A 24,528-nucleotide genomic window follows, 5' to 3' on the forward strand; every position below is an offset into this window, starting at 1 on the left:
ATAGGTCAAGAACCTATCTAGGGTGGTGAGGGACTCCATGGACCAGCAGTAGGGATACCTAGGGTCAGGTCTCCAGTTTGGCGCATAGGTGTGGAATCTATCTAGGGTGGTGAGGGACCCCAGGGACCAGCAGTAGGTTTTGGCCATTTTACCTTTCCCTAGATAAAGGGTTCGCAAGTTACTTCCCCAAACCCCTTCATTGCAGAAGCATTCCGTAATGGAAGTGGCCTCTTTCAGTAGGACAATCTCCGTTCCACCATGCAAAAACTGGTTATGAGAGTCAAGACAAAAAGTTCTAGTGATGACTTGCCTCCAAGATCCCCAGTATGAATCCAAGCCTCACAATTTAGAAGATTAAAAAGGATCTGCTGGTAATGTCTCGGTACTAGATATCATGGGACACCTCACCTTCAGAGGTCTTGTGGAGTTCATGTCTATGGGTCAGAGGGGTTTTGGACGCATGGAGAGGTCCTACACAATACTGAATGGTTAATTTTAATTTTACGGCTGCTTGGTGCCTCCGCTTTCGATAATGATGACGTTTCCTAGCTGAGTGTGGTAAGTGTCCCCTGGGCTTTGCTTCCTAAATATATGAGATCATAGTCCTTTGGTTCCATCATTGTAGATTCTCCTGGTAAAGCCACAATGGTGTGATGTAACCAATATACCAGTAACAGGGCGCTGCTGTGTGGATGAGGGACACGAGCTGCAAATTCCTCCGATAAACATGTAATGTTCCATAGTCGTCCCTTCCTGGTATAAACAATGATTGGATGGATAACGTCTCACTCGGAAAAGTTTATATTATCCTCCAACAAGGTCCGGGTTCCTGGAATGTATTCGAAATACATTTCTCAACAGGATATGGATTCATATGGGGAATTCGCCGTCTCTGAATTGCTTTCAATTTCCTAGGGATGCCACCGGCTGTCCAAGTCAGGTTCTTACAGTGGATCTGTTATTAAATTTCACAATACAAGCTGCATATATAACTAAATAGATCCCTTAGACCTGATGAGGCTTGGGTACTGACTTTGAAGCTCTGTCAGAATGGCTGTATAAAAATGAGTATTCTGTAAGTCCAAGTAAAGAGTGAAAGAATGCATGAGTTCATATGTATTCAGTCTGAATGACAGCTGCAGCTTGTACTGAATAGTGTGAGATCTCAACAGGGTGGAGGCACACTGAGGGGCATTTAATCAGGCTTGGTGGGAAGAGATTATGAAGCACACTAAAGGTCTATCATTCAGGCTAGGTGACTGAAGGAGATTCAGCAGCAGGTTGGAAGACAGGAGCTGTGGATCAGGCTAGGTGACTGAAGAAGATTCAGCACCAGGTTGGAAGACAGGAGCTGTGGATCAGGCTAGGTGACTGAAGGAGATTCAGCAGCAGGTTGGAAGTCAGGAGCTGTGGATCAGGCTAGGTGACTGAAGAAGATTCAGCAGCAGGTTAGAAGACAGGAGCTGTGGATCAGGCTAGGGGACTGAAGGAGATTCAGCAGCAGGTTGGGAGACAGGAGCTGTGGATCAGGCTAGGTGACTGAAGGAGATTCAGCAGCAGGTTGGGAGACAGGAGCTGTGGATCAGGCTAGGTGACTGAAGGAGATTCAGCAGCAGGTTGGAAGTCAGGAGCTGTGGATCAGGCTAGGTGACTGAAGGAGATTCAGCAGCAGGTTGGGAGACAGGAGCTGTGGATCAGGCTAGGTAACTGAAGGAGATTCAGCAGCAGGTTGGGAGACAGGAGCTGTGGATCAGGCTAGGTGACTGAAGAAGATTCAGCAGAAAGTTGAGAGACAGGAGCTGTGGATCAGGCTAGGTGGGTAAAGACGGAGTAGCATTCATGAGGACACTGAAAGCTGTCAGTCAGTCTAGATTGCCAGAGATCCAGAAGCAGCAGCAGGGAGGAGGCACACTGAAGAGCTATTAATCAAGCTACCTGGCTGGAGATTCTGCAGCTTGGAGAAACTGTGGATTAAGCCAGGTGGGAAGAAATTGAGCAGCAGTGAAGAGAATGCAGAGGAGATGGCACTCAGGCTAGTTGGGAGAAAATTCAGCAGCAGGGAGGAAGGACTCTGAAGAGCTTTCAGGTGGGCAGAGATTCTAATTCAGCAGGGAGGAGAGACACTGCAGAGCTGGAGATTCAGCAGCAGAGAAGAAGACACAGAGGAGCTGTGGATCAAGATAGGTGGGAGAAAATTGAGCAGCAGTGAGAACACTAAAGAGCTGTCAATCAGGCTAGATGGGTAGAGATTCAGCAGCAGCAGGGAGGAGGACACTGAGGAGCTGTCAATCAGGCTAGATAGGTAGAGATTCAGCAGCAGCAGGGAGGAGGACACTGAGGAGCTGTCAATCAGGCTAGATGAGCAGAGATTCAGCAGCAGCAGGGAGGAGGACACTGAGGAGCTGTCAATCAGGCTAGGTGTGCAGAGATTCAGCAGCAGCAGGGAGGAGGACACCGAGGAGCTGTCAATCAGGCTAGATGAGCAGAGATTCAGCAGCAGCAGGGAGGAGAGACACTGAGGAGCTGTCAATCAGGCTAGATGAGCAGAGATTCAGCAGCAGCAGGGAGGAGGACACTGAGGAGCTGTCAATCAGGCTAGGTGTGCAGAGATTCAGCAGCAGCAGGGAGGAGGACACTGAGGAGCTGTCAATCAGGCTAGATAGGTAGAGATTCAGCAGCAGCAGGGAGGAGGACACTGAGGAGCTGTCAATCAGGCTAGATGAGCAGAGATTCAGCAGCAGCAGGGAGGAGGACACTGAGGAGCTGTCAATCAGGCTAGGTGTGCAGAGATTCAGCAGCAGCAGGGAGGAGGACACTGAGGAGCTGTCAATCAGGCTAGATGAGCAGAGACTCGGCAGCAGCAGGGAGGAGGACACCGAGGAGCTGTCAATCAGGCTAGGTGTGCAGAGATTCAGCAGCAGCAGGGAGGAGGACACTGAGGAGCTGTCAATCAGGCTAGGTGTGCAGAGATTCAGCAGCAGCAGGGAGGAGGACACTGAGGAGCTGTCAATCAGGCTAGGTGTGCAGAGATTCAGCAGCAGCAGGGAGGAGGACACCGAGGAGCTGTCAATCAGGCTAGAGTGAGTTTAACATTTCAAATGCAATCTCAGAATCCATGGTTCATTATGACTGTGACCAAGTGTATAAATGGTGATCTGATAATTACCAGCTATTACTAGCACTGTCTGCAGGGAACTGTAGGGACTCTGTGCACAGGGACTTGCTCTCATTCTTGTCCCAGGCTCTAGCATCATATCATCCTGTAATTATAGTGCTGTGCTGTTTGCATTGTATGAAAGCATTCTCCAGATGTGACGCTCCGCTGACTGCACAGCTCACTGCTTTCCTGGGGAAATAAGGAGAGACGATGATTAAAACTGACCAAGAACAATAGAAGCCGTTCATATTAGGGATCATTCTTGTAGAACTTTCTGACATTGGACATGATTTGCTTATTTTTTCAAAGATATTTCTGGCCAGTGACACATTAGTCAGTGGGGACAAGGGACAACACTCAAATAAGAGCACTTACTTCTGTATTTGTAATCACTATTTATTCTGTTTATACTATATCACTTGTATGTCATTATTTACAAATATCCTAATACACCTAAATATAGTAAGAATCAATATAAAAAGGTGTGTATTATTGTAAAAATACAGCATTGTTACTAGTGTACTGTACTGAGTATCATCCTGTATTATACTCCAGAGCTGCACTCCCTATTCTGCTGGTGCAGTCACTGTTTACATACATTACATTACTGATTCTGTAATGATCCTGAATTACATGCTGTATTATACTCCTGAGCTGCACTCACTATTCTGCTGGTGCAGTCACTGTGTACATACATTACATTACTGATCCTGAGTTACCTCCTGTATTATACTCCAGAGCTGCACTCACTATTCTGCTGGTGCAGTCACTGTGTAAATACATTACATTACTCGTCTGACCCCCGGCCTAAAAATCTAAATGTTTTAGCTGAGATAACTGTATGTTGACTGTTTCCAATGATAATCATCAGATTTATGATTTCTGCTCTGGAGTGTAATGCAGACTGTGACTAATCATCAGTGCAAGATAAGTCATGTAATGTAGTCAGAAAATGAATCAACTTTTTAGATAGATTCTATCTGTATTTAAACCATAAACGTTCATATATGTTTAGTCTTACCAGCTCTATTGATGTGTCCCCCCCCCCCTCCCCCCAGGATTTCTTTTTCGTCTGCCCTATGACTAACCTATTTTCCATTATTTTGTAATTTCTACAACTGTACACAATAGATAGATTGTAGACAATGATTTTCTAAAGTTGTTTTTTTTTTATGGTTGGCCTTTGAAGATTTTTTTCTTGGATAGCAATGCCATGACTTAAAGTGAGAATTCAGACAACCATGGACTGTTTCCTGGTCTGGGCTTCCGTGGTTGCTATAAAGACAATGAGTCACTTTTCAACTTTAGTCCCCGATAATGACCAAAAATTACCAACTAATGGTTTTTGGAAGTGTTTTTTTTTTATGGTTGATCATTGATGATTTTTTTTTTTTTTTTTTTGAATGACAATGCCATGACTTACAGTGACAAGTCAAACAACCATTGACTGTTTCCTGGTCTGGGCTTCCATGGTTGCTATGAAGACAATTAGTCACTTTACAACTATAGCCCTTGATAATGACCAGAAATAAACAAAAACGATTAACTAATGGTATCAGAAGTTTATTTGGATTGGATTATTTCTGGATGACAGTGCCATGACTTAAAGTGACAGTTCAGATAACCATGGACGGTCTCCTGGTCTGGGCTTCCATGGTTCCTATTAAGACAATGAGTCACTTTTCAACTTTAGTTCCCAATAATGACCAAAATAAACAAAAATGATCAACTAATGGATATTGGAAGTTTATCTTTTTATGGTTGTTCATTGAAGATTTTGTTTTTGGATGACCATGCCATGCCTTTGTGACAGTTCAGACAACCATGGACTGTTTCCTGGTCTGGCTTCCATGGTTGCTATGAATCACTTTTCAACTTTAGTCCTCGATAATGACCAAAAATAAACAATAATGACCAACTAATGATTTTTGGAAGGTTTGTTTTTTTTTTTTGTTTTTTTTTTTTTTGTTTTTTTTATGGTTGATCACTAATGATTTTTTTGAGTCACTTTTCAACTTTAGTCTCCAATAATGACCAAAATTGAACAAAAATGATCAAATAATGGATAACGGAAGTTTATCTTTTTATGGTTGATCATTGAACATTTTTTTCCTGGATGACAATGCCATGACTTAAAGTGACAATTAAGATAACCATGGACTGTTTCCTGGTCTGGGCCTCCATGGTTGCTATAAAGACAAGGAGTCACTTTTGAACTTTAGTCCCCAATAATGACCGTAAATAAACAAAAATGATCAACTTTCGAACAGATATCTGCCATTGGTCAGCTTCCCTTATGCTCATTCATATCAAATGACACTGATGGATGACAAAAGAGTCAGAAATGTCCATTTTAGGCATCAAAGTCACCTCATCACTTACATCAGTGCTTATCTGCAGTGAGGCTCACAATGTAATCTTTTTCTTATCTTTCTATGGAAATTAGATGACCTATTAATATGCTTTGGGAATGTGGAAGGAAAAAAAGGGGAATCCAGAGGAAACCTAATCACAGAGAAGATGCATTGTTTTCATCTTGTTGGATTGACTATTTAACCACCATGTTACCCTCATTACCCTGCAATGTGGAAGTGCAAAAATGCATTTTATTGCCTTTTTGGTGAATAAAACTTACTTTATTAAATATGTACAGTAGATATGTGGAGCCCCACAGGTGTTGTGTCGGTGCATTACCTTCAGGGACTCCGCTCGGCTGGATCTTGTCACAGGTAGGAGATCTTCTTCTTGTCGTGACGCCACTCTCAGTATTGCGGCCAGTAGGGACCGCCACTGCAGGTTGAGGGACGCCTGGGGCTGATGGTAAGTGCAGTTAGTTGGAATAGCCTCCTGAGAGTGAGGCAAGCCCCAGGGCCCTGTGTAGGTGCGTAGTACCACAAGGCGCAGAATAACTCCACACAGGCAGAATGTCTTTCAGGGTTTTTACTCACTTCAGGTGGCAGGGTGAGTAACCCGGGCGTAGCTGGGATGAACCAGGCGGGAACCAGGTATCCTTCAGGCTGACTTCTGATGGTGACTACCAACTCGCCTTCCTTAGCCCTTGGTGGTTTGGGGTGACCCCGACTTTTAGTCCCTATGGGGGTCACCCAGGGAAGTTGCTGAAGCCTCACTCCCCTTCGTTTGCCGTTTGCTTGTGGCCTGGACCAGCTCACTCCAGCTTCTTGCCTCCTGTGAGCTATGGGCCCTAACTGTGGCTACGTGGCTGCGGCTTTTGTGGTGTTGTGGTGTGGGCTTTGAGGGCCCCACACCGGCAGGTTTAGCAAGGAAAGGTGGATCTATCCCCGCTCCGGGATCTGCCGCCCGTTTGGGCCTGGTTCTCCCTAGCAGTCTCCTTACTTCCCACTCTGTGCTCTCTCTCTAGCTGGAGATGGGTTTCGGGTAGCCCTCCTAGGTGACCGTTCTCCCCCGTCGGTAGCCACTGCGCGGACGCTGTCAGACTACAGCAGCCCAGGGGAAGGGGTCAGCTCTCCTCGGAGCTCCCTGGACTCTGCTCTGAACCGGCTCACATCTGGGACCTTCACTGCTGCTCCTGTCTGAGCTCCACTTTCCTGCTCCTCACTCCTCCACACTCTGCTGCAGACTCTAGACTGTTTACTCCTCCTTCTCTTTTCCCTTTTGTGCCTGCCTACGCCACCTAGCAACCAGATTCTCTTACCACACCCCTTGAGAGGAGATGGAGGCTTTTGGCCCCCTCCACTATTCCAGTGGAGGTGAAGGCTTTTCCCCCTCCTGGGATCCCCAGGGGTCCTCTCATAGGTACATGTGTGAGACCTGATCACTATGCGCCTGTGTAGTCACACCTCGGTCAGCCTTCTGGATTACCTGTATTGTACTGTCCCCAGCATGGGTGCAGTACTCAGTGGTGCCTGACCAGGTCAGGGGCGCCACATTCCCCCTTAGTTATCACCAGCACGTCCTCGGGCTGCAAGACAACATTTTAAAATGCATAAAACATTAAAACATGTAAAACATTTTTAAAAGCACCAGGTACCATACATCACCACCCTCCACCCACAAGTCCGTTAACCCACCCAAAACCCTTTCACGTTGGCCGCGCCTTCAGCCACTTCTGGCAGGATGTAGAGGCGGCTTTCATGGGCTGGTGGTCTTCAGGGTATACCTGGCTTGGTGGATCCGCGCCTTCAGCCTCTTCTGGCAGGATGTAGAGGCGGCCTCCACAGTTGGTGCTGACCAGGTACCCTCTTTGTGGTGGAGAGCCAGGCCCCATAAACAGGCATGCTCTCTGGTTGCAGGTGAGCCAAGGCCCTATATACGGACGTGCCCCCTGGTTGCAGACGAGCCAAGCCCCTAAACAGGCTGACTCTGGTGGTGGTGGTGCCCTCTGGTGTAACTATTTACACTGCGAGAGTTTGTGGCTATAGCCAGTTCATAGCCTTAAGGTTTATGGTTTTCTCACACAAGTTTATGTGGGCACATACTTGAACTTTTAAAACGTTGCAAAACAAACTTTCCAACTGGGCAAAACTTGCTGTACTTTACTTGAACTTATGCAGACTCCTCTTCACCAGGGCTTGGGCCTGTAGGGCTGCGGCACCTGTTGGTTTCTTGACCTTTTTCCTCATCTGTAGTGGTCTCATCATTAGGTCTTTGGTCTTTTCTTTCTTTATTACTGTCTTTCCTTTCTTCTTTGGGACATGGTACTACATCTAGCGCGTACCAGCCTCTTTCGCCTTGATGCAGGGTAAACTGTACGGAGTCTCCCATTTTTAAGTTTCTGCCAGGGTGTCCTCTGGGCAGATGAGCTCTCACATCTCTTCTATTGACGAAGATACCTTCTTTGATACCAGGTGCAACAATGAACCCGTATCCTGACTTTAGGCTGAAGTCCTCCACTACTCCTCTACAAAGGGGTCCTCTGACCTGGGCTTTGGCTCTTCTCAGGAACCGTTTTTCTTGTAGGTCTCTGGCCGTGACTTCTCTCTGCTCTGGGGATGGCGGTGCAGGGAAAGACTGGGTTCTACTGCGGCGCTGTGTCTTGCGGGCTGGATTCTGCGAAGTGCAGCTTACAAGCTCCCAGGTGAGGCTTTGGGGCAGATCTTCCTCAGCAGAAGGTGTCAGGTCTTCCTCGTCCCAGCGGGAATACGGCAGCATCTCTGGCTCTGGGCATGGATCCACTGCTGGTGGCTCCTGAGTCAGCTCCTCAGCTTCCTGGCCTCCTCTCCCCCTTAGTTCTTCTTGGCACTCCTTTGGTGGCGGTGCTGGGGATGAACTTCCTTCAACAGGCCCAGGCGGGGGACTCTTTGGCGTGGTTGCTGCAGGGGTTGCCGGAATCCTCTTGGGGGTGTGCGGAGGGAGCATGTACTGGTCCACCAATCATTGTGGAAACTTGACCTCCATGTCAGCCTTCAGCTGCCAGTATGCGGGGTCCTCCCCCAGCGTGGGCTTTCCAGCAGGGACCTCTTTGGACTGGGGAGCGGTGTCTGCTCTGGCCTTGCAGGCCGGGGTAAGTGGTGATGCAATCTCTTGGCGGGCCGCGCCCTGTATGGCGGCGGCCTGGTCTTGGCGGGCCGCGCTCGGCATGGCGGCGGCCTGGTCTTGGCGGGCCGCGCCCTGTATGGCGGCGGCCTGGTCTTGGCGGGCCGCGCCCTGTATGGCGGCGGCCTGGATCGGCGTCGCAGCTGCGATGGGATCTGTGCAGGCTGGGCTGGGCGTCGCTGCAGGGACCGGGTCTTGGTGGGCCGAGCAGGGCATCGCTGCGGCGGCCGGGGCTTGGCGGGCCGAGCAGGGCATCGCTGCGGCGGCCGGGGCTTGGCGGGCCGAGCAGGGCATCGCTGCGGCGGCCGGGGCTTGGCGGGCCGAGCAGGGCATCGCTGCGGCGGCCTGGGCTTGGCGGGCCGCACCTGGCGTGGCTGCGGCCTGGCTCAGCGTCGCCGCGCCGGGCGCCTCTTCAGGGACCGCGGGCGTGGCAGCAGGGGTCGGGGCATCCGGGCCGGCAGGGGTAATACTGGACTCACCCATCAGTGGCAGCATCGGGGTCTGAGTCGTCGCCGTCCGGTCTGGCACTCGTCGTGCGGTTCCCCTCTCATAGGCCTGAACCGCGGCAGCCATCTCCAGAAGTTCCATGCGTTCTTCTCTGATCTGCTCCACGACCCGGGTCTCCAGTCGGTCGCAGAACTGGGCCAGCTCCCGATACCACCAGGCAGCGGAGCCCGGTTCTGGGTTTCTGCGGTCAGACGCCATTTCTTCTGCGCCCTCTTCTGTACGATTTCCCAGCAGTGGACTCGTCGTTGCCTCTAGTAACAAGCTGTTCAGTTTCCGCTCTGCCTTTTTCAGCAGCTCCTCTCCCAGCAGCAGGCTTCTGGCTCCCTTTCTGTCCCGACGTCTCTGGACGCTTCCGCTCTCTTCACAAGCGAGGTCAGAACTCTGCAGGGGATCTCTGGGTAGCCACACCTCTTCGTGGGCGGTAACTTCTCCCAGCGCGGGCTGCTGTTGTTTTTCAGCGCGCTTTTCATGGTGGCAATATGGCGGCGCTTCCAATTTTCCAAGCGGACCGCCCAGGCACATGGTCACCTGTCTGAACAGGTCTAGTCCTTATCCTGTTCGTGACGTCAGATGTGGAGCCCCACAGGTGTTGTGTCGGTGCATTACCTTCAGGGACTCCGCTCGGCTGGATCTTGTCACAGGTAGGAGATCTTCTTCTTGTCGTGACGCCACTCTCAGTATTGCGGTCAGTGGGGACCGCCACTGCAGGTTGAGGGACGCCTGGGGCTGATGGTAAGTGCAGTTAGTTGGAATAGCCTCCTGAGAGTGAGGCAAGCCCCAGGGCCCTGTGTAGGTGCGTAGTACCACAAGGCGCAGAATAACTCCACACAGGCAGAATGTCTTTCAGGGTTTTTACTCACTTCAGGTGGCAGGGTGAGTAACCCGGGCGTAGCTGGGATGAACCAGGCGGGAACCAGGTATCCTTCAGGCTGACTTCTGATGGTGACTACCAACTCGCCTTCCTTAGCCCTTGGTGGTTTGGGGTGACCCCGACTTTTAGTCCCTATGGGGGTCACCCAGGGAAGTTGCTGAAGCCTCACTCCCCTTCGTTTGCCGTTTGCTTGTGGCCTGGACCAGCTCACTCCAGCTGCTTGCCTCCTGTGAGCTATGGGCCCTAACTGTGGCTACGTGGCTGCGGCTTTTGTGGTGTTGTGGTGTGGGCTTTGAGGGCCCCACACCGGCAGGTTTAGCAAGGAAAGGTGGATCTATCCCCGCTCCGGGATCTGCCGCCCGTTTGGGCCTGGTTCTCCCTAGCAGTCTCCTTACTTCCCACTCTGTGCTCTCTCTCTAGCTGGAGATGGGTTTCGGGTAGCCCTCCTAGGTGACCGTTCTCCCCCGTCGGTAGCCACTGCGCGGACGCTGTCAGACTACAGCAGCCCAGGGGAAGGGGTCAGCTCTCCTCGGAGCTCCCTGGACTCTGCTCTGAACCGGCTCACATCTGGGACCTTCACTGCTGCTCCTGTCTGAGCTCCACTTTCCTGCTCCTCACTCCTCCACACTCTGCTGCAGACTCTAGACTGTTTACTCCTCCTTCTCTTTTCCCTTTTGTGCCTGCCTACGCCACCTAGCAACCAGATTCTCTTACCACACCCCTTGAGAGGAGATGGAGGCTTTTGGCCCCCTCCACTATTCCAGTGGAGGTGAAGGCTTTTCCCCCTCCTGGGATCCCCAGGGGTCCTCTCATAGGTACATGTGTGAGACCTGATCACTATGCGCCTGTGTAGTCACACCTCGGTCAGCCTTCTGGATTACCTGTATTGTACTGTCCCCAGCATGGGTGCAGTACTCAGTGGTGCCTGACCAGGTCAGGGGCGCCACAGATATATAACACATATAATCTGCACCAAAAAACTCAGCAAAAACACAAACAAAAAGCAGCAAAATAGGTGTTTTTTTTATGCAGATTTCGTGCAGATTGTGGCACGAATCTACATTTCTATCTTTATGCCAGCAAAGTCTACGAGAATTCTGAAGTATTGCTTGTTTTTTCCTTGCAGATTTGGTGCAGATTGTGGCCCAAATCAGCATGCCTGTCCTTACGCCAGCAAAGTCTATGAAATATATGACACATATAATTGGCACCAAAAACGCTGCAAAAAAGCAGCAAAAAGTGGTGCTTTTTGATGCAGATTTTAGTGCAGATTTTGGCCTCTAAATGCATGTCTTTCTGATTGCAAAGTCAATGAGAATTCTGAAGTGCTTATTTTTTTCCTTGTAGATTTGGTGCAGAAAATAATCTATAGCATGTCAATTGTTTGGCGCATTTTTTTTCTTGCATTTTTTAGCCCTTCCAGTAAAAAAAAACGCATGGCACAAAAAAAGCTCCAAAAATGCATGTTTTTGGTGTGTTTTTCTGCCAGAAGGTGCAGATTTGGTGCAGAAAATAATATGCAGCATGTCAATTGTTTGGTGCATTTTTTCCTGTTTTTTTTGGGGGGGGTTTAGCACTTCCTGCCATTGACTTCACAAAAAACACATGGCAAAAAAAAATCACCAAAAATCTTTTTTTTTTTGGTCCGTTTTTCTGCCTGAAGGTGTAGCTTTGATACAGCAAATTTCTGCACCAAATCTACAGCATGAGCACATAGCCTAAAACCTGTTTTTTGTAAGAAGTTTCTGTAGCCTGTGTGCCCATGCTGCGTTTTTTTTTTTTTCATGATTTTTCATGCAGATTTTAATTAATATTGCAAGGAAAAACGCAACCCAACAAATCCTGAAGTGCTGTACCCACGTTGCAGATTTTTTTCCTTCCAGATTTCAGTGCAGAAAAAAACTGCACCAAACGATTGACATGTCAATTGTTTCTGCATTTTCCCTGTTGCAATGCATTAAAAAAAAAAACATGCAAAAATGTGGCAAAAAAATGCTTGTTTTTCCTGCAAAGAGATGCAGTTTTATGTGCAGAAAAAAATGCAACATTCCCCTTTTGCCTGGAGAGCAGGTTTTGCCTGCAGAAAAAAAAAACTGCTGCAAAAAAGCAATGTATGAACATTGCAAATTTGTCTCAAATTTGTCGCTATTTTTTTTTTCTGCGCAGATTTGTCACAATTTCCTGATGCCAGTGAATTAGAATCCTAAAGTTTCTCGCATATTGCTACTAATGCGAGTGGGAAAAATCTGCACCAAAAACGCATGAAAAACTGCATCGAAAAAGCTTTAAAAATGCTCGTTTTTTTTCCTGCCAAGAGATGCAGAAATGGTGCAGAAATTTCTTAACGTGTGCAAAAGATAAGACGATCGGTCCAATTGCTCTGTCCATTCATTATTGAAGAATCCTCGACCTTTGTAAATAGCCCAACTATGTAAATCGCGTTGGTCAGATTGCGTGCAACGACAAGTCTTGGTGTGAACTCCTAATTGACATTCATTAAAGTCCGGGAAAATATTGGACGCCTAAAAAATTCAGGTGGTTTCCAGAGCTGGCGTTATTCTTACGAGCTTCCCATAAAGCAGTGGGGATGCACATTGAAAGAGTGTGTTGTGTTTAATATAGTCATATTTCTGCTTTTGTATTGTAAATTGTCTTGGCTCGTATTATAAGGAAGCATGGGTGGAACTACGAGGATGGTGCAGCCGTAGAAGCCAAAAAGCTGGTGCTTGGGAGAGACCACAAATGGCCTCAATACATTGGCGAATTCGAGTGCTTTAAATGGTACATGTTAGGTTTGTACCCCTGTAAGAGATTTTGCTTTGGGTCAAGGAGCCAAAAATGATGTCACTGCAAGGATGTTATATGTTGGGCATCGTTGGCCAAAGTCTTGTCGTAGACCTCCCCATAAACACATTTGCCCAATTGAATAAACATACTGATGGCAGGCTTGTCTCCAAAGAAAATAAAAGCATTGGGCATGTTGATATCCAACATGTTTGATCCTTGTTTCCCTCCAGATTCAGCAGTTAGAGCATTCGAGAGGTCTGTACTCACCCAATTTTTGGTGGAATTTGTTATGTTGATATCCAACATGTTTGATCATTGTTTCCCTCCAGATCTAACATTAAGGACATTCGAGAGGTCTGTATTCAACGAATTCCACCAAAATGGACGGCAAGTCTCCAAAGGAATTAAAAAAGGATTGGGCATGTTGATTTCCAACATGTTTGATCCTTGTTTAACTCCAGATCTAACATTAAGGGCATTCGAGAGGTCTGTACTCAACAAATTCCACCAAAAATTGGGTATGTTGATATCCAACATGTTTGATCATTGTTTCCCTCCAGATTCAGCATTTAGAGCATTTGAGAGGTCTGTACTCAACGAATTCCTCCTAAATAGACGGCATGTCTTCCAAGACAATAAAAGGATTGGACATGTTGATATCCAACATGTTTGATCCTTGTTTAACTCCAGATCTAACATTAAGGACATTCGAGAAGTCTGTAATCAACAAATTCCACCAAAAATTAGGCATGTTGATATCCAAAATGTTTGATCATTGTTTCCCTCCAGATTCAGCATTTAGAGCATTTGAGAGGCCTGTACTCAACAAATTCCACCAAACTGGATGGCAAGTCTCCAAAGAAAATGAAAGGATTGGGCATGTTAATATCCAACATGTTTGATCCTTGTTTAACTCAAGATCTAACATTAAGGGCATTCGAGAGGTCTGTAATCAACGAAGTCCACCAAAAATTGGGCATGTTGATATCCAACATGTTTGATCACTGTTTCCCTCCAGATTCAGCAGTTAGAACATTTGAGAGGTCTGTACTCAACGAATTCCACCAAAATTGGTTTTATCCATCAACCTTATTCTTAAGTGTGTATGAAAGCCTTAAAATTGAGAGTCCTCAGTGGCTGATGCATGGTATATAATAAGTCTAAAGGAGTTTCCTTCAAAGTAAAGTATAACTGTAACTGATTCATCAGCTGAGACCTAACTGATTACCAAAACCAAGGAACAAAAACCAAAATTGAAGACAATATATTTAGTAGGCCATTTTGAAGCTTGGAGGAAAGTAGAGCTTAACTTGTTACTTCTGCCTTTTTGCTTTATCAATCAGTGGGGTCTCAATAACTGGATTCCGACCAATCAAAAAATCTGTCTTGTTACACTGATTGATCAATAGTTTTTGTAAAAGTCAAAATTAATGGTTTATCCTTCAAATCAGTGTCACATGGAGTTCTGTACAAACGTCACTGACTGTCATGGCGACGTTTTGCACTGTTCAGATTGCAGATTCTGACACTCCACCCAATGGTTTCTCTAGTGTCTGGGGTCAACACAGGAAGACTGTCAACCTGCTGTGTGCTGATTCATAAGCAGGCTAGCAAGAGTTAACCTGTGCTCGTCTGCTTGCTCCTTTGGTCACATGTTGTGGGGAGGTTTGCTCCACTCCTATTTATGCTGGTTGAAACTTTCCACCCATGCCAGCTATAGCTTATTCTATGTTGGACTATAAGGCGTGGTGTCCCAGACTCTCTGGTGAAATTTGTGTTTAAGTTGTGACTGTTGCTTGGTCTGGTTGTGTAGTTTACCCCTGCTGTGTGTTGTTTTTTTATTTTTTTTTTTCTTTTGTAGCTTCCTTCGTGCTCTTGTTTTTCCCCCTGAATCTCTTATGGTCTTTACCTTTATGTGTGCATGCTGTATGACAGAGTTTTGGTTTTCCCCCGTCTGTCTTTATCTGTGGGTTTCATCATACCCCTGTCCCATCCCTTATCCCTTTCTGGGAGGAGGGGGAATCAGATCAGGACTGGGCAGGAGCAGGCCCATGAAGGAGACTCATTAGATCAATATATAGAAAAATGCGGTATATTTGGGCGCTGAAAGCAGGGAGACTCAGGTTTAAAAAGTAAATCTGTTTAGAATAAATTTCAATGTGTTTGAGGTTGTTGCCTACTTCCTCAGATGCTGCCTTTCAGACAAACATAGAGGAAGGAGACTCAGAGCTCTCCACCATCAAGAGTATCCCTGAGGTTAGGGATAGATTAGGCCCCCCTAGCTTGAGGGACAGCCTAGGAGCCCCGGTTCCATAGTCATCAGACAAACAGCCATCGATGTTTGATTGGTGGAGATCTATGGGTGATAACTATCCATTAAAGGAGTGTTCTCATCATCATAAATTCTTAAAATTGCAAAGTACTTCTACAAATAATGAACTTTACCATTCACCTTTTATTAAAAATCTGCTGCATTCCCAAGAATTTAGGGATCTTTAATTGTGTTTTGAAATGCTCCTTACGTAAGATATTGGCCAGCCTATGAGTGGTGGATAGTTTTCTAATCAAGGAGCAACCTTCCAAGGATCCAGCTTCTTCAGTGTCACTGTGCTCATCTGATACTGCACCGTGAGGGAGCAAAAGGTTCAGGCCAATGGTGTAACCATTCTTCTGGTCCATCATCAGGAGCACACTGTTCCCCGGAGTAAGCCACGAGGCAGGGGAGCAGTGCGCTCCTGAAGAACAAAGATTAGAACAACCTTTTTAAGAGAATATATTGCCACAAAAGGCCTCCTAAACTCATCCAAACCACCATAAATGGTGGACCCTTAACAGATCAAATGGAGTAGGACTAGAACATAATTATTCAGAAATGTAAAGAACATGATGAGACGACTTAGTCCATCCCTGTAAGGACTCGGCTATTTGTGTAACAGAATAATATGAAGGAACAAAGGGGAAAACCAGCTCCTTAAATTAAAGCCAGTAAACATTCGATGCTATGACATGATTTACATGAGGCCAAAGGGGATATATTAGAAAATCCCCTAAATATCAGAAACAAAAACAAGTGACAGCCAACAGAAGATGGAGCTTGATAATTTGAGAGTTCTGGTAAGTCAACTGTGTCCCTTGTATTTATGACTGTCTGCCCATGTAAGACACTAGATCTCATATCTAACCTTTAAGGATTATTGTTCTAGCAAAGTCTTTACATGTTGGACGATCTTGAATAGAATCGGTCACCAGGTTTTTATTGACCCATGTAACCGCAGCGGACACCTTGATTCCAGCTTTCTGTGCTTCGTTCTGTAGTTTTGAAAAATCAGACTTTCATCTGCTGCAGCTCTGCTAGTCCTCTCAATGATAAGCTCCTGCTTTGACGTCCTCGATAGTCACAAGGTCTGGCTATCCCCACCCTTCATTATTGATTAGCAGTTTTCTTCTTACACACAGCATAGGCAAAAATATGTCAAGCAATGTCAGGATAGGGGCTAGACTGAGATAATCACTGAGAAGACTAGCAGAGCTGCAGCAGATAAAAAATTAGGATTTTATCAAAACTAATGAACGTAGCCTAATGAGTTACACAGAACTTGAATCAGGGTCTCTGTCTCTATTTTAGGATGCCGACAGATTGTGAAGCATAAACTTGGTGACAGATTCTCTTTAAGGCCTCTTTCACACGTACGTGCCTCCGGTACGTGTTTGGCAGTTTTCTCACGTACCGGAGACACGTACACATGTAGACCTATGTATTTTTATGGTTTTGGACACACGTAAGTATTTTTGCACGTAACGTGTATCCGTTCCGTACTTGCGTGTGTCCGTGTGTTTCTCACGGCAACATGTCAGTTTTCTCTCCGGCATCACGGGTGTCACACTGAACGCAAACGTGTGACACACACCGGAGAAAAGACATGTGTCTGTGAGAAAAAAAAACAAACCTTTACACACCGTCTCTTGCCCTGCTGTCTCTGCCGCTGCTGTCACTTGCTTCCGACTGCCGCTCATTATGCTCATTGAATATTCACTTCACTGCGGCCGGAAGCAGCAACGGGAAGTCGGCAGGGCCGGAGACCGAAGATCAGCACCACGGACAGCGACGCCAGGGACAGGTGAGTAGACAGTTCCCGTTCTCCGTGTGTTATCACGGATAACACACGGAGAACACACGTGTGCCAAACACATGGCACACCAAGGGCAAAACACACCTTTGACACGCCCGTGAAAAACGTGCGTGATTTTCACGGACGTGTAAAAGAGGCCTAAAGCAGTGAAAAAAAACTGTAGTTGTGATTTTTAAGCGTCTGACCTACATCAATTCCAAAGCAAAGTTCATAAAGGTTAGAACGTATTCCTAGAAATCTGAACATCTAACTAAATCCTGAAAGGAGGTTAAGACCAATCTAAAGTTGTTGTCCAAGAGTTAAAAATAAACAATAGAAACCGCATTAAGAATGCATTAAAATCAACCTGTCAGAAACTTTTATGCCCTTAAACCATTTTAACGACTGTGTAGCCCTTTGCAAGATCATTAATTTGATCCCTCATTGACCCCCAAAGCAATGCTTTAGAAATGATCAATTGTCTTTTAAATTCATGTATAAATGTGATTGAAAGTGCATTGGGGAGTGTTGATGCACTTACAGCTCCTCAGCCTCATGCTATATTCCCTGCCATGCATCTTTACAAGATAATCAATTTGATCAACTTGTTGACCCCCAAAGCAATGATCAATCAAAGTCATGTATAAATGGGACTAGAAGTGCATTTGGGAGGGGCGATGCTCTTACAGCTCCTCAGCCTCACGCTATATTCCCTGCCATGTATCTATATCTTTACAAGATAATCAATTTGACCCCTTGTTGACCCCCTAATGTGATGCTTCAGCAATGATCAATTGTCTTTAAAGTCATGTATAAATGTGACGAAGTGCATTTGGGCGTCCTGATGCACTTACAGCTTCTCAGCCTCTTGCTATATTCCCTGCCATGTATCTTTACAAGATGATAATTTGATTCCTTGTTGACCCCCAAAGCGATGCTTCTTCAAGGATCAATCAAAGTCATGCAGAAATGGGACTGGAAGTGCATTTGGGAGTGGCGATGCACTTACAGCTTCTCAGCCACATGCTATATTCCCTGCCATTCATCTTTTCAAGACAATCAATTTGATCCCTTGTTGACCCCCAAAGCAACGATCAATCAAAGTCATGTATAAGTGGGACTGAAAGTGCATTTGGGAGTGGCGATGCACTTACAGCTCCTCAGCCTCACGCTATATTCTCTGCCATGTATCTGTACAAGATAATCAATGTGATCCCTTGTTGACCCCCAAAGCAATGATCAATCAAAGTCCTATATAAATGGGACTAGAAGTGCATTTGGGCATGACAATGCACTTACAGCTCCTCAGCCTCACGCTATACTCCATACCATGTCTCTGAGCCAACAACCTGTCAATCAACCAGAGAAGAATGGTGCTAGGCAGGGAATACAGTGGGAAGCTGAGGAGCTGTAAATGCACCATCACAGTCAATAAATATTTTTGGGGTGTAGAATTGTATGACAGGTTCCCTTTTTAAAATTTTGAAATAACTCATCTTATTACTGTCAGTTCCATCCCCCATAGTTCCAAATCCACCTCTATCTTTGTATATTGTGTGGTCTCGTAGCTCCAGAACCAAGAGTCCGGCGGTCTTGATGATCTTTGTTGACTGTCCTACCACAATGATTGACCGCGTACCGGTTTGTGAACACTCCAACCAATTAATGTCCTCGGTTTTAATGTTCTAATCATACTACCATCAGTTCTAAGGTTAGTGAGATCATCAACGTAACTACCGGAGTCTTGATCATGTAGCAGCAGGGAAGTTACCAGAGAAGTTTGATTTATTTTATTATTTTAATTATTTTTTTTAATAAGTCCCTTTAAGTCCATCAAAAGGAAGATTGAGTGAACCAAGGTTATTTTATTTGGATAATTCTCAAACCTAATTATCTTAATTGTCAATATTTCCTTCTCTAATGTGTTGGGGAAATTTGTATTTGCGTTAATGTAACTCAATTGGGTTCCACCCTTGTGTGAACTGGAATTAATTTGGAAAAATAGGAGCAGCACATGGATCAATCATCCATTATTTTTTTTTTTTTTTAGCTGACCTGTTTTTTTGTGCTTTTTTTGTTTTGCAGGGAACACTGCAAGTATCTCCCCCACGTTGTCTCTGTACCCAATGTCTGCCCCTGCCATTTTGGAATCGCCCCTCCTGAGACTCGTGGCACCATATCATACAACCGTAGTCCCTACAGACACAGACCTCAAGGCTGACTTCATTGCTGCTACCCAACCAGATGAAGATGGAGACACGTAAGGGCCTTTTAAAATCCCAACTTGCATCTTTCACTGCTTCTAATCTGAACCATACATGGTCTCCTTCTCACATCTTACATGTGGTGAAATGATCTTTTAGCTTAAATATCTTAAATAATCAAATAGTATTTCAGTTGTATAAATATTGTTGTGCTGGCTCTAATGGTTGCCATGGTAGCATCAACAGCCTTCTTTCCATGAACTTCCTGTTATGAGATCATCACTCATAGGTACATAAAAGTTGAGGCTATATTACAGAATGCCCTTGCAGAACTAGCAGATTCTCTCTATCTCTGAGTGAGAAAGCAGGACTCACATGCTTTCTCTGAGTGGGTGGAGGAAGCAGGACTCACAGGCTTTCTCTATGATTGCGTGGGGGAAGCAGGACTTACAGGGTTTCTCTGAGTGAGTGGAAGAAGCAGGACTCACAGGCTTTTCTGAGTGGGTGGAGGAAGCAGGACTCACAGGCTTTTCTGAGTGGGTGGAGGAAGCAGGACTCACAGGCTTTCTCTATGATTGCGTGGGGGAAGCAGGACTTACAGGGTTTCTCTATGAGTGAGTGGAAGAAGCGGGACATAGAGGCTTTCTCTGAGAGGGTGGAGGAAGCGGGACTCACAGGCTTTCTATGAGTGGTTGGGGAAGCAGGACTTCTTTATGCATGGGTGGGGTAAGCAGGACTCGCAGGCTTTCTCTATGAGTGGGTGGGGAAGCAGGACTCGCAGGCTTTCTCTATGAGTAGGTGGGGAACGCAGGACACACAGGCTTTCTCTACGAAAGAGTGAGTATCCTGAAATTTTTTTTCCAACGCTTTCTCTATTTTCACGCTACCTATCTCAAAATATATTGAGCCAGAATCAAAGGTGAGAAAGGACCCATGTGTACGGGGCTGTCGGAATCTAGAAGCAGGAAGTTTTTGAATCTATAAGATGTTTTTCCTGGTGGACGAGTAATGGAACATGCAAATGATGGCTCCAATAAGTTTTCCTTGTGGAGATTAGATAATATGAATTATACCAAAGGCAGTTACTAATGTCAACTTTCTTGACCGATGACCCGTAATAACCTGAGATTCACCTTTTTTACTGGAAGATCACAAATTGTAAAAAGCATAGAAACCACCTAATCTGGCTGTTGTGAAAACCACAAACCCCCCCCCCCCCCATCCCCCACCGTTTGTGACCACAGACTTCCTTAACCATCCAGTACTTCCCCCGTCTCACCTCCCCCAGCTCGTTTTAATGTTGTCCATTTGTGGCTTCAGTATTCCTCTTCCTCAAACAGTTCACATGATCCTCATTGCAAATGTGATTTGTATTGCAGTGATAAGATAACTCTAAATATAGTGATCCCTTATCCTCTCGAAAGCCGTATTATTAAGTACACCACTTCTAGAAAACCTGCCAGATGTTCCTACCTTGTACTCAGAGATGCAGCTTACTGGCATTGAGCTTTAGAAGCAGGTGCCTTCAAACACATTGACCGAATTCACCGATTTTTTTTTTTGGTGAGATCGGCCAAAGAACTGGGTAGTTTAAATTTATATGCCCGAATACTTTTTTTCTCCACCCTAAAAACACATTAACACTCAACCAAGCCGATCGCAATGGCATATGGGTTAACTGTCAGAGAGATAGATGTCAACTGGTCAAAAACGACTCCATAAATAAGTACAGATCCTTAATAAATATCCACCCAGACACCTTAGACCAATGGAGAAGGTAGATCATATTCCCTAAAATATGCCTTCTACATAAATACAGACCTTTAAAATATAGATTCCATACCACCTAAAATATAGATACCATATCAGATCCTCTAAAAAGACTTTGGGAACCCCAAACCAGACCCCATAGACCAAGACGATCCTTCATAAATATGGTGCAATTGCCAGAGAAAGATATTCCTCCAGACACCTAAGTCTAAATGAGAAGCTAGACCATACCCCCTAAAATAGACTTTTTAAAGAAATACAGACTCAAGATATCACAGGTGTGTCATGGTTGACAGACAGTCCTGTGGTGTCCAGCTATAGAAGGTCGCTGCGTTTGACTATACAAACTGCTTCCTGACATTCAATTCCTCCTGCTGTGGTCCGGTTCTGGTGAGTATTACTGATCTGTTCTGCCTCCCTGCTACTATATCCTGACTCTGACCCTCCCCCATTTTTCTCCCGGTCCCTGACTTCGCTCTCCTGTCTGTTGTTTATGTTTCCCTCTGCATACCTCATCTCCCGACTTCCGACTCGGTTCTGTTTTCTGACTTTGATATTGATCCTCCCTTTGCAGTGACTCGAGTTTCTTGGCTAGACCCTGACCGTTTGACTACTCTATTGCGACCTGGTGGTTTGCCTGTTAACTGTCTGCTGAAGTTACTCTGCTGTACTTCAGCTGCCTTTCCATTACAGTGCTTCCTTGTCTCTTCTTCACTACTCTGCTGCCACCTAGTGGGGATTATGCTATACTACATCTTACTAACCTTTTGTACAGTGTGAGTCGTACCATGTAAAATGCAAAAACTATATCAGATCCCCTAAAAAGACTCCCTAAAATCTATGGACCCCAAACCAAACCCCCTAAATAATCTTAGCCCAGGGCCAGATCCTTAAAAGTTATAGACCCCAAACTACCTTTTAAAGGTTTTTCTTAGCTGTAGGTTTTTAAAATGGAAACACCGCTTTGATCACCTTCCCTGGGTCCAGTGCTGAGTCTCCGCGGTGGAGACTCAGTGTTAGACCTGAGGAGGGTGAGTAAAGCCCAGTGTGTTTTTTAAAAGGATGGAAGACCGTTTACAATGCAGACCCCAGACCTCAACAGATTGACATTAGGATGGTGTCTGGGGAACATAGTAATCGGGAGAGGTATGGGACATCTGGAAGACTTGCTGGCTACACCAATTGTTTGGGAAGTCTTCCCCGTTTTCCGGTGCTCTATTGGAGAATCTGCGAGTATGGTCTAACAAATATTATTATTATTATTATTATTTATAGCGCTATCTATTCCATGGCACGTTACATGTGAAAGGGGTATACTTAATAGGGACAAGTACAATAATCATAAACAATACAAGGCACAGACTGGTACAGGAGGAGAGAGGTCCCTGCCCGTGAGGGCTCACAGTCTACAAGGAATGGGTGAGGATACAGTAGGTGAGGGTAGAGCTGGTTGTGTGGTGCTGTACCAGACTAAGGGTTACGGGAGGTTGTAGGCTTGCCGGAAGAGGTGGGTCTTCAGGTTCCTTTTGAAGCTTGTGAAGGTAGGCGAGAGTCTGATGTGTTGTGGCAGAGCATTCCAGAGTATGGGGGAGGCACGGGAGAAATCTTGGATGCGATGGTGGGAGGAGGAGATGAGAGAGGAGTAGAGAAGGAGATCTTGTGAGGATTGAAGGTTACGTGTAGGTAAGTACCGGGAGACTAGGTCACAGATGTAGGGAGGAGACAGGTTGTGGATGGCTTTGTAGGTCATGGTTAGGGTTTTGAACTGGAGTCGTTGGGCAATGGGAAGCCAGTGAAGGGATTGGCAGAGAGGAGAGGTCGGGGAGTAGCGGGGGGACAGGTAGATTATCCAGGCAGCATAGTTTAGAATAGACTGTAGGGGTGCGAGACTGTTAGAAGGGAGGCCACAGAGCAGGAGGTTGCAATAATCCAGGTGGGAGATAATAAGGGCATGCACTAGGGTTTTTGCAGCTTCTTGGGAAAGGAATGTACGGATCCGGGAAATATTTTTGAGTTGGAGGTGGAAGGAGGTGAAGAGGGCTTGGATGTGTGGCTTGAGATAGGGAGCAGAGTCTAGCGTTACTACCAGGCAGTGAGCACGTGGGATTGGGGAAAGTGAGCAGCCATTGACATTGATGGATGTGTCAGGTGGGGGAGTTGAGTGAGGAGGAGGAAAGATGATGAATTCTGTTTTGTCCTTGTTACTGTTGAAGCAGCCAGTAGACCCATAAAATGGCTGTATATTTTTTTAACATCCTACCTCTAGCTATATCTCACCATGGTTTCTTAAACTAATTTGCACTTAAAATTTGCAATAAAACCCCCTTATACTTCCCTGACTCCTTGCACCTCCCTTTATCTGTGATTGTATCTTCAGATTACGTCACTTCTCCCCCTCAAGTCTTAAGTTTCATTTTATAGTAAGAACCTTTTCTGTGAAATCCCTTCCCTTCCTAACACTGACACATATCTAACTTTGCCGCCTTCCCCCTTTTATTACCGCCACCCTCTGCGTGCCCCCTCCCCAGTGACATGACTATAAACTTGCACAAGTGGAGGCTGCAGAGATATTCATAGACTTTGCGTGTAAAGTAGATTCTTACTTGGAAAGTTATGAATTGTTTTAATAGAAGCATTTACATAAATATAAAGGGGAATTCCAACCGAACGTTTGTAGTGATCTCCCTTGAAACATCACGTACCTGAGATCTGCAAAATGTAATATCAATAAGGTTTTCAGGACCCTGGTCCAGAAGCTATTTTGGTAAATCTGGGATGCTGCAGGTAGTAGGTGTTTAGGGCTTGCCTTGTGTGAGCAGCACAGACTGAAGGCAATGATGCAGTGGAGTGGGTCTTGCTAGGTGGCACTTGGATCAGAACCTGGACAGCAGGGTAAGCAGGATGGCAGATAGACAAGTAGAGCCTGAAGCACCAGATAAAGAAGAACCACACATGTGGCTACACATAAACATACAGAGATTTGGTTACGCACAAGAGTGATAGATGTATAGGCAATCTGGTAACTTGCTTTCAGAGATGCAATAGGCAATCTGGTAACTTGCTTTCAGAGATGCAAGTATGCGTACAAGCTATAGATGTATAGGCAATCTGGTAACTTGCTTCCGCAAATGGGATTTCACTCAGGAGTTATAGATGTTTAGGCAATACATATATATATATATATATATATATATATATATATATATATATATATATATATATATATATATATATATATATATATATATATATATATATATATATATATATATATATATATATATATATATATAATAATATATATATATAATATATATATATATATATATATATATATTACAACTAAGCAAAATTGCAACTCTACAAGCAAATTACCAGATTGCCTAAACATCTATCAAATAAGGAATAACGTTTGGAACTCCATTCTATGTCTGAACTGGGTGCAAAAACCTAAAAAAAATCACTATATGGAGATAAGGTATGCACACCAGGGACTATGCAAGGGGAATACATGAAATAGCAGAAACTGCTGTGTGAATACTGATATGAAAAATCCAATAGCTATATGTAAGAATGAAATGGGAAAAATGGAACCTGCATTACTGCCAT

The 24,528-nt window shown here is 45.4% G+C and overlaps 1 protein-coding gene across 1 annotated transcript in view; it reads left to right on the forward strand.

Annotated features, from left to right (window-relative positions):
• Positions 1 to 24,528, forward strand: part of BCL3 (BCL3 transcription coactivator) — an 89,650-nt gene that overhangs the window by 16,150 nt on the left and 48,972 nt on the right. The window contains exon 2 of the mRNA XM_075329382.1: positions 19,031 to 19,205. Within this exon, the coding sequence (XP_075185497.1) occupies positions 19,031 to 19,205 (175 nt within the window). The remainder of the gene's footprint in view (positions 1 to 19,030; positions 19,206 to 24,528) is intronic.

Source organism: Anomaloglossus baeobatrachus, chromosome 11, assembly GCF_048569485.1.
Source record: "Anomaloglossus baeobatrachus isolate aAnoBae1 chromosome 11, aAnoBae1.hap1, whole genome shotgun sequence".
Taxonomy (NCBI): domain Eukaryota; kingdom Metazoa; phylum Chordata; class Amphibia; order Anura; family Aromobatidae; genus Anomaloglossus; species Anomaloglossus baeobatrachus.